An 11,220-nucleotide genomic window follows, 5' to 3' on the forward strand; every position below is an offset into this window, starting at 1 on the left:
AAGTTTGCACACAAAAGAGCTATGTTCAGTGCACAGGCTGCCTCCTTTGAATTTTAATGAAGTAGTATTTGTCATGTCTTGAATGAAACAGTATGACATGTTCAGAGTTTTGTGTTCAAACTGTGATTCTCATCGGAGTCCCCACAAAGTGACAAAGAAGCTGTGTTTCATCAGTGTCTTGCATCTGTAATTAAGTATACAGTATATTTGGTTTTTAAGTTAATGTTGACAAAACACACAGATGTAAAAAGATTTTTACATCTCCTGTTTCAGTTTCAGTGCCCACTCATAAAGTAGTTGTTCTATTCATTTGAGTGGATTTTGTTCTGTGCTTATTCTCTGGTGTGTGCACCACTCTATGTTAACCAGGTTTGCTGTAGTGGACTGTTGTACACTAAGAAGCCACATCATCATTGCTGTGAGGGCAGTTACCTCAGTTTGGGTAATTCCTCCAACCCTGTATGCTGCAATGGCAAACTGCTCCCAGCTCTCCCAGACCACCAGTGCTGCGGAGGATACTATGTTCATGTAAAAACCGGTGAGTTTCAGATTGTCTCATGTGTTTATATTCTACATGTATATACATTGCTCTTTTCTACTTGACTTGAGTCTGTCCTTTTCCATGTTGTTCAAGCTTTTCCTTCATCTGTCCTTGTCTTTGTAGATGAATACTGCTGTCCTGACCACTCGCAGGGCCGGGTCTCAGTGGGGCTGGGTGACAGCTGCTGTGGGGGGGTTCCTTACTCCACGAAAGGCGGCCAGCTCTGCTGTAGTAGGAGCCTGCATGACGGCTATGGGGTTCAATGCTGCGGAGGCCGTATTGTAGACGATACACTGGTGTGCTGCGGTGACGCTGAGAGGGGGGAAGTGCATACGTATACCCCAGGTGAGTGAAGTTAAAAACCCAGACATAAACACAAACTAACATCTACTGTTGTTGGAATAAGAATTCTTTTTTTTTGCTCAGCAAAGAAAGGGCCCTGGGTGAAGGCCTGCTGAGCCTCCTCGATACAAAACTGCTTTTGTCTAGTGCAAATCCTTTATTGTAAAGTCCAATCAACAAAAGGTTCTTTTGTTCAGAAAACTAGTTACTCTGGCCTAAAAAGGATTTTGGTCCCTGTTGATGTCCTCATGTTTATTGGTGCAAAAGGAGAGAGCGATATAAACGATAGAAAACAACGAGACAAGAGAGTAAAGCGAAGAAGGGTTGAGTTAGACACATGGTGCAGGAACGTGGGGTCGTTTCCCTTTCTTCCTTTCCTGCGGTGTCCCAGAGCACCCGGATACCATGGCACAGATGGGACTGTGTGTGTGCGTCTACGTGTGTGTGGGTGTATGTGTGTGTCATTAGACATCTTTGTCATGGCAGATGATGATGAAACACACTTGGGATGGCACCGTTGAGGGCATTGCCAAGCACACAGCAGGACAAATACACACTCATTCTCTCTCCTTCACACAGACACATACACACAGTGACACACACGCATTCTCTGACACATATAGACATATTACACGCACCCACACATACACACAAACACACACTCAGAGTCAACAGGGTGTCCTCGGCAGGGTTCGCTTAGTGTTGAGTGCCAGAGACAGACACGTGGACTCTATTCATCACACATAAACAATGGCTCCATATGGGCAGGCCTATAGTACTCCATTAGCCTACCCACAAACACACAGGCACACACTGACACATACACAAGATCCCTACCCACACAAAAATACATGTATACTGACTAAAAAGTTACTAGAAGGCAAGTCAGCAGAGGAAAACAATAATTTTATTTCAAAAAATTTTTTGGTTTCATGGCTATTTGTTTCTCTCATTTATCATAAAAAAATACTTTTTTCTTTCTTTGTTTTTTTTGTTCAGTGTGTTGTCTTTTCATGACATTGTCAATAAGAGTTTCTTTTTAGAGTTTTCACTTTAAAATACTGAGCCATTCTTGTTAATTTATTTAGTGTAGTATTCCACTCCGTCACATCGTCACTTGTTTCGCCTCATCTGTTTGCTTTTCTTCTTCTCCACTGGATTCTCCTCTCTCTTCCAACTGAGCAGTCTATATGGTCATCCTTCATTTTAGGGCACCACCCATGGAGTGCATATGCTGCCCACCTACTCTTCCTCTCCATCTCCCTCGTTTATTTATTTCCCATGTCCTCCGCTCCTTTGTCATCTTCTTTGTTACTTTTCCTTAATTTGTTTCACCACCTTCTCTGCTCCTTCCTCTGGCCTCTTGCTCCTCCTTTCTTCTCCTAGCATCTTTTCTTCCTCCTCATTCTATTCCCCTCTCTCCCTCCCTTTATGCCCCCTTCCCTTCCACTCATCAGTCATTAGCGTTAGCTTCCCCATTGAGAACATATGGTATGATGGATTGTAGGGCTAGCGGCGCTAGCAAGGCTAAGGGCCATTTGCCGGGTGTACTGCGCTGTCGGGGAGCCCTGGGGCCGACTCTGCAACCTCGACCCCACACGTCTGCTTCAAGACACTCACACACACACACAACATGCGCACAGCAACACCTATTATAGGATAGGATACTTAACCTTGGCACCACTCATTCTCATTGCTCCCTCTCACCATGTCCAAGGTTTTGTATTTTTAATGATATAGTGAGAGACTTGAGATTTGTGAAAGAAAGAGAAATAGAAAGAAAAATGGAGAGAGGAAGAAAGAAAGAAGGAAAGAAAGAAATGAATAATGATAATGGTAAGTTAAGAGGGGACTACCTACTTACAGTTTTATTTAAAGTAAATAATAGTGAACACTGAATTAAGTTATATTGAAAGAAATTAATACAAAATAAAAAACTAATTTAAAAGAAAAGAAAAGAAAGAAAGATGAGATAGCAAAAGAATTGGTGGAAGAAAGAAAGAAAGAGACTTAAAAAAAATCTAAAATATTCATCAGATAAAGGAAACTGAAAGAAGAGAGAGAGGGAGAAAGTAGGTGAGAGAGAAGGCAGGAGAGAAGAGTGGTGAAGAGCTAGATGGAGCAGATTAAAGGAGGAGTGAAGGGTATCCCATTGTGCCCAGCTGATAGACTAGGTTAGGCTGATGTGATTATGGGGTCCCTGAAGTGCGATCTATCACACATTACCGTCCACACTGTCAACAACCATACACACACACTGCAGGGGAACAGCAATGCCAGGAGACAGCCGTCTGGCAACAGATACATGTACTGGCTTGCATGCACATGTGCACTCTTTGAAATACACACAAGCATCCACACACAAACACGACAACAGTTATGCACATCCGCACACACTCATAAGAAAACATTCACATGAAAACACACAAAATTGCACGTACACCCAAAAATATGCAGCATGCGATTGCGTGAGCACGCACTCACACATACACACATATACACGCGTACTCTAGGCTGGACTATTTGATTTGAATCAGGAAAGCATCCAGTGTAAATCAGGTAAAATAGAATCAGGGTCAGAAAAGTGATCTCACCCAACCTGTCCCCAAGAAACAAAAAAAATAAAAGCTGTGGATAGTCTTTCAATCTTTTTCTGAAACATTTCTTAAGGTTTAAATCAACATTATGCAGCAATTTTACTTTAAAATAGCAGCTTCAGAATCACTTTGACGGTACAGTAATAGGGAATATGATGTCTCTTTCATTACCACTCCCAAATGGCTGTTGGTGCACTGCACTTAACTACTTTTTTACTGGCTTCCATCATCAGAAGTTGGGATTTTAACTTAACAGAATTAAGCTTAAGTTCATGAAGTCTCAGTGAAAAGACCACTGTTCCCGTTCCCACTTCACCCGCTGCTGCTGCTTCAGCTGCTGCAGACGGGGCACACAGGCAGAAATATACCTTTAATGACTGGGTTTCTCAAATACTTTATCTCAATTATCAAAACCTGTTTCTCAAAGTGCATGGCGTTAGTGTGGCTGATCAGATTGTGTGTCAGGAGACTGTAGGTGCTACTCTGATGGGCTGCTTTTGTAATGTGGCCAGTGTAGACTTGAACTAAGTCTTAATAGGTTCTTGCATACATGTGACTTTATTCAAACCTACCTGGTCAAGTAACACTTGTTGTGCCGTCTGTAATGGCCTAACTTCTACTCTGGCCAGTTTTAGTCTTTGGGGTATTACTGAGATGGTCTGTAATCCTTTCCTCAGGATCCAGAGTTGTTGTACAATAACACAAAGTCTCTAAATCCCTCCCTTCCAAATCTGCCAGTTTGTTTAAACAGCTTTCATTTCACTTTCAAGTAGATTAAATACTGTTTGTTTTTGGACGAAAGTGCCACAGTTTTTTATGCAGCATTTCCTCCTGTGTTGCAGGTTCAAGACCAACTTTTAAGCTCTTCATTTGCTCCTCTTTTCTTCTCTCTCTGAGGTTGTATGCAAGATGTTTAGCTAAGACTTAGGTGAGATTAGATGGTGTTTAAAGAAACGTGTGTGGTGTCTTTGGCCTCCCGTTGCTCCCTGACTCTCCCTAAGTCCCCTGCCTCACTGGGCGCGCTCCACTAATCATTTCCCCTTCACACTTTTTCTTTATAGTATGCAGTTCTTTAACTCTTTCATCTGCCCTTCAACCCCGCCTACCCCATCTCTCGCTGTGGGTGCTACCACAAATGCCCTCCCCACCTCACTTTTTCTTAAAGTGGGTGAATCTTAAAAAATGTGTGCATTTCTTTAACTCCTTCCCTTTCTCCCTCCCTCTGTCCCAGCCCAACAGGCCCCTTCCAAACGTTCAAGGACAAATCTGAATATCCCTTTTCACCGTTTAAGTGTTAAAAGCCTGGCGGTGCTGGGGTGTTATCTTAACGCGCCTTGCCGTGCCATCATCAGAGCGCGTGATGAAAATGGCTGTGATGATGCTAAAAGAAAAAAAGAGGAGGGGGAGGAAAAAGTAATAATCAAATATGTTTTTCAAGGGCACAGTGACCATTTGCTGGAGGGAAATTATCCCAGTAGTTAAGCTAGCTCACTCCGAGCCTGGCGGAGTTGTGAAAGTGGATGCGTTTGTGTGTATAAGTGTGTGCAAGTGTGCATTGGTTTATTAGTTCAACTTGGTGCATGCATGCTTCACTTTCTATATCTGTTTCTGTCTATATATTCCAATGGTCCTTTATGCAGAGACACACATCCTTTGCATGTCCTTTCATTGTTTCGGCCAAAATATTCTCAACAGTTTCTGAGTGTGTATTTTCTGTGTGTGTGTGTGTGTGTGTGTGTGTGTTTATCATTGCCAGAAGCCCCTCATCAATGATGGGTAGCAAATGGCCAACAGTAGTGCATTCCAAACAGCAGCGTCTGGCTGCTTTAGAAGATTGAGTACTCTCTGAACACAGGAAGACATTTCTCTCTCTGTTAATGTATTTATGATGATGGCTTTTCTATTAGGTTTACTTTAATGACTGGCAAGAATAAAACCAGAGGCTGTCAGGAGCACAGAGATGAGGACAGACTGCTGTGTGTGTGTGTGTGTGTGTTTGCATTTTAGTTGCCTTTGTGTTATTCTTGATGTTGCTACTGTTACACAGTGTGGATTTAATAAAGGTTAACTTTAAAAGACATAACTTCTAGGTAAGAGCCCACCTGAGTTAACCTGCACAGGCACACACACACACATGCAGACACCTAGACGCATTTGCAAAGAATGCCTGGATGGAATATTTTAGTTGTGCTATACACCTTTTCATGGCAGTTGTTATACCCACACAACAATGGCTAGTTGTTTCTTACCCTTTCTTTAAGTAACTGGGATGTGTCATTCCTCTGTTATGGTTACTGAACAACTCCATTTGGCTGGTGAAGAACCATTTCCTTTACGTATTGATTTCAAAAACAAAATTGCAGTTCACGTTCATTCATAATGAAGAATTACAAAAACAATGACAAAAATTGATTTTGATTCAAAGACTGAGCCTCTTTCTGTCGTGTGTTGCTCACATTGCCTCAATTCATCTGCTAAAAGTTCCACTTGAACTTAAAAGTTACTTATTCTGACACTGAGCTGTTGAAAACCAGGAAGGTCTCTCCTTTGGAGACGTACAGAAGGCTTGGAAGTATTTATGTAGTCACAGAGGAGCAGGACAACCTCTGCTTTCTGGCTACCACCTCAAATTCACCAACTCCAAGATCATATTGATGACAGTGATGGATAACCTGAAGGAGGTGGGCCATGGGTCATTGTATTGTCAGCTGCAATGTCTCTGGCAGAATGTGTAAGGACTGATTAGTTGAAGGCCTGTGGGATTACCGTCAAGTCAGTGCACTATAATACATGTAGTGCTTATATTCCCATAATGGATAAAATATTTATGTGTCTGTAATTTATGAAAAAAGGTTATGTATCCATCATCATCTGTTACATCCTTCCTAAACTGATGATATCAATCTCTCTGGCTCAGTGCATGTGACGGATATCCAGTTTATAAATATACAAACAATTGAAATTATTTTTTTGTTGTAGATTTTGCCACACATGGACCACATAATACAATGTGCTTTTTTAGCAACTCTTATTCATCTCATTCCACAACTTTTAATTGTTTTGTCCTGTTTTATCACTTTAACTCTTTTAGCTGGTCATTTCCTTCATCACTTTCTTTCTTCATCCCAGTCTCTCTCTCTCTCCTGTCTCTTTGTCACTTTAAACACACACGAACAGCTGCTTGCTGTGTCTCACTCTTCAGTGAATCCCTGTAGAGTGGTGAAAATATAAGTGCCACCAAAGCATTTACCTAAGCTCAGCACACACACACACACAGAAACAAACACTAAAGACGCAAAGATGCACATACACACAAATGCACACAGTGTCACACACGTCCAGCTGGTAATGTTGTTGAGATTGAAAAAAAAAAAAAAAAGACGTCAGAAAGACAAGAGGACAACCAGTCAGCTGGGAAAAGAGTAGGTGTGTAAGTGTGTGTGTGTTTGATTATGTGTGTGCTTGCTGCTCCAGCGTCCACATGTGTGTGTCCACAGGGGAACTCTGTGCACTGTGTGAGAAAGTCAATCCACTGTGATTTCATCTCTCAACATGGCATATAGTCTGGCCCCTTTGGAGCACAAAGTGCACACACACACACACACACACACACACATACACTCCTTTCTGCAGTGAGTGTGTGCGTGTACACTAGAGCCCAACCATAACTAAAGGTTTTTAGGCTGATTCCATTTATTGAGAGTTTGATGTGAGCTGATGTTGTTTTTAACAAACGCATCATGACAAACATGTTTAATAAAAAAACCTTTAAATCTAATTACTTATGGGTTGTGACCACGATGCTGAGCAGGACTTCACTGGGAATTAAATTAGTATCAGGATTTGCACACAGCAACAATATATTAGTTGTAGAGTTAAGATTAAAAATTACAACTACAAAAGAATATTCTGAAATATAAGAAATATTCAAGGAGGAAGCTTTTACAGTGTAGACAAGCCTGTATAATGAACATAAATTCAGTATCCAGACTTAATTATCCTTTGATATCTCTGAAAATAAATTTACATATCTTTGGCATTTCTGTTAGCCAACATGTATGACACGGCTTTCTCTCTCGCTCTCTCCCTGTACGTGTGTGTATCAAACACCATCATGGGCATGTACTCCACGAGTTTGTGAAAACCCAATGACCCATGTGATCCTAGCATGATTTGATCATGTTCCAAAGAGCTTCTTGTGGTCTCATAGAATACTTTGCTTTCTCAGTCTTCAAGTGTCCCCATATATGTTCAGCTGGCTTCAGGTCAGGTGACTGTAGAGGAAAGTCCATGATAGTCAGGAGTCTCTGGTCTTCTTTGGTCTTCAAGTAGATCCCGCAAAGCTTTGAGGTGTGTTTGGGGTTATTATCCAGCTGAAATATGAATCCTTTTCCACAAAGATGCAAACCTCTCTGTCCTGTTCATCTCCTAACATACACCCTTGTGTTATTGTCATAAATCTGTTAATGTCACTGAGGAGTAGATAAAATCCACCTTAGTGTCGTTTAAACACGCTTCAATGGAAGGGATACAGCTCGAGGAAATCTAACCCTTTGTTCGAATGTTTAAGTTGGTCAGTGCCTCAGATTTGCTTTAATGTGTTTGTTGACCTTGAAATAGTGCAGAATCTTAAATATTTCTTGAATACTTGAATAATCCTCAAACTTTCTGATTATTTCCAGGTTTGTGTGAAGATATTAGAGATTTTCAGTGTGTGTATATAATTTAAATGGGAGACCATATATACACCTGTGTTTGTGTGAGATAAGCAAAAATTGTTAAAAATCTATAAAAAGTACATCCTCATTTATGTGCTTGCTCCTTTCTGTGTGTGTGTGCATGTGAAATGTGTGGCACCAGTGTCAGTTTGTGTCAGTGGAAGATTCTTCAGTGTGCGCGTGTGTATGTGCTGATATTCATGCACGCAAACTGTGTATGCGTGCACTTGCTCTGCACTTTGTGCCAAACCCCTTGTAATATATTCAGGTATTTAAAAGTGTTTGGTTTGTTTAAAGTTGTGGAGGGGTTTTGGTCTCCTAGAGAGCGCGGATAACCCTAATCCACAACACACATTTTTATCAGTAGTTCATTGGCAGGGCTAAATATTGACTTATCATTAAGTGGAATGACTGAAACCCTAATAATAATTCACGTTGTCTAAGCACCTTGTGTTGACGTGCTGCTCCCGATGCTATTAACGAATGTATGCAAATCCAACATAAATCTGAAGATTAGGGCTGAAGCATTCTGCGATGCAAGAGAGAAAACAAGAGGTGTGTGATAAAATGTTGTCAACACATACACGCACATGCATACACATGCACAAACACGCACAGCTTATAGAGAGGAAGAGAAAATAGGAGGTGTGTGTTTCAAAACGTTAACACAAATGTGCAATCATGTCACACACACGCATACACAGATAACGCTTACAAAGACAGGGATTGGATTTCTGCTGAATGTGTGATAATACAATAGTGAAGTTTAGCTGCAGAACAGTAAACAAACAATACAGACCTATGAAGTGAGTGGAGGGAGACAGAGTTATAGTGGAAGGAAAAGAGGGTAAGAGGGGGGTGGAAACAAGAGGCGTAAAGATGGTGAGGAGAGAAGACAACAAGAACAAGCAGATTCAGAAGTAAGAGAAGGTGGAACATGGGTAATCTAAAAACGGTAGCTAGAGAAAGACAGAGCTGAAGAGATGTGGAGATAATGGAAAAAAGAATAATCAGAGAAAGTAGAGGGAGGGTGAACAGGAGGCAGGAGACAACTCCTGAACTTCAGGTTAAAAGTGATAAAGTTTGCATTTTTCAGAGTCAGAGAACAGTGTTAGAGAATCACGATACACTGTTTGAACAGAGCCATGTTACACGATACAGTGAAGGATCGGCAAAGGAGTAAAGGAGAAGTTGTAAATGGTCTGGTGTCCGGATGTAAGGGAGGAGTAGAGGTGAGGATGCCGAGAGGACGAGGGATAAGTGGAGAGAAGCTATTTTGGAAAAGTGTTGAGCTGTTTATTTGCGCGTCATTGAAGCTGAAGTAAGGCGCTGGGGGAATTGGCCACCAAGCCCCCGCTCTGCAACAGCTGCCGCTGCTAAGTGAGTTACTAGCCGTCAGACTGCCTTTATGTCACACAATCACACACACATACACATGCATTTTCCTGTCACATGGTGCCTGTGATGGATGCGGTGAGGATATAATGCACTGCAGCAGCATAGTAGAAAATATGTGCCATTCTCCACTTTTGGCCTTTAAATGAAATGATTGCTTAAATTAACAGCATTTCATGTGCTCAAAGAGTGAATGCTGATTAGGGTGTTAAACAATAAGTTATTTGTCATTCAACAACCAGCAGCCCCATTAAAGGTTGAGGCCGTGATACAAAGCAATGACTTAGTCTAATGTCTGCTGTCAAATAAAGTGGGCAGCACAGCTGGGGGTAGATAGTGCCACAGATCAGCATGCCATCAACTGTTAGGATAAATTTGCTAAATACCTCATGAAAGTTCGATTATTTTATCTAAATAATCAGTTCTTCAGTCTGGTTCAGAGTAAGAGGCTTTAACTGTTGCACTCTCTCATTAAAATTCGATTTTGTACTTCTTCCATCGTAACTGTTGTGATATTTTATCTGTGCCATTCCATGCTCATTTGTATTTCCAGTGCATTCTCACAGCAGGTGGTTGCTGACTCAGTATTATAGTAGTACAATATTATAGCCCTAACATATTGCAAGGCCAAAGCATGATAGTCCGTGCCCTCAACTAAGCCATGCTAACGTCACAGTAACCAGATTGGTTAAACTTTTGTAGTTATGAGAGCCAAAAAAGGCACCATGTTGATTCCCCATCTTCAGCTTATGTTAGTTTTCTTGCTCGTGTGTAAGAGCTGCTCTGCCAGTTTCATTTCACCCTCATGTCCATGATCTAACCTTAATCTAATGCACACAAGCTTCAGTGTTTTTTGAACTTCTGTCCTATGTTGGGGTACAATATTTTTATGTACAACATTGCTTAGCATAATGCTCAAAAACAGCATTATTAAGAAATGTTTTTAATGCACCATAAATACTAAAATACACCAAAAAAATCAACAGAAAAGCATTTAAGAATGAATATGAAAACAAGTTCACTTAGTTAATGTAGTGTTAAATGTTGGTTGGGGGCATCACATTGGCTTTGAGGTTAAGACAGCAACAATGAACCAGTTACCAAACAGTTTACTTTCTTTGAAGCACAAGAAAACTGAATAAAAAAAGTAAGTATGCTTGAGTTCTGCAACACACATTCATTTCCAGTCATGGACAAAAATTCTTTCATGTGTAAATTACTAAATTAATATGTTATATATATCACTGGTTCAACATAATGCCAATGGTACAATTTTCAGTGTTACCCATTTTATGATTATTGCCTGCATCTAGTTTAAAAAAGTATATACACGTTTCATTTGGAGTCTGTTTCTCTCTTTTTTATTGGATTATTTGCATTCTACAGTCACTAGTAGCTTTTGCTGAGAAAATTACAGTTTAAGTGAAAAATATTCATTAGAATAAACAGAACCTGAGTTATTCAGTTAGTACTATATTCTATGTCAAAGTCTTGTTTAGCAGAGAAATTTGAAATTCACCTGCAAAACATTTACAGAGAAATCGAGTGATAGCATGTGTTTTAAATGTCACCTTGCCGCTGAAGGTGAAGTGGTGGCAGACAGACATCACCTATCACTGTCAGAGAT

General features: G+C 40.7%; 1 protein-coding gene across 1 annotated transcript in view; it reads left to right on the top strand.

Annotated features, from left to right (window-relative positions):
* The window catches only part of ush2a (Usher syndrome 2A (autosomal recessive, mild)), a 189,552-nt gene that overhangs the window by 123,579 nt on the left and 54,753 nt on the right, over positions 1 to 11,220 (top strand). Inside the window, exons 60-61 of the mRNA XM_041037694.1 lie at positions 370 to 538; positions 665 to 886. Coding sequence (XP_040893628.1) covers positions 370 to 538; positions 665 to 886 — 391 coding nt within the window. The remainder of the gene's footprint in view (positions 1 to 369; positions 539 to 664; positions 887 to 11,220) is intronic.

Source organism: Toxotes jaculatrix, chromosome 1, assembly GCF_017976425.1.
Source record: "Toxotes jaculatrix isolate fToxJac2 chromosome 1, fToxJac2.pri, whole genome shotgun sequence".
Taxonomy (NCBI): domain Eukaryota; kingdom Metazoa; phylum Chordata; class Actinopteri; family Toxotidae; genus Toxotes; species Toxotes jaculatrix.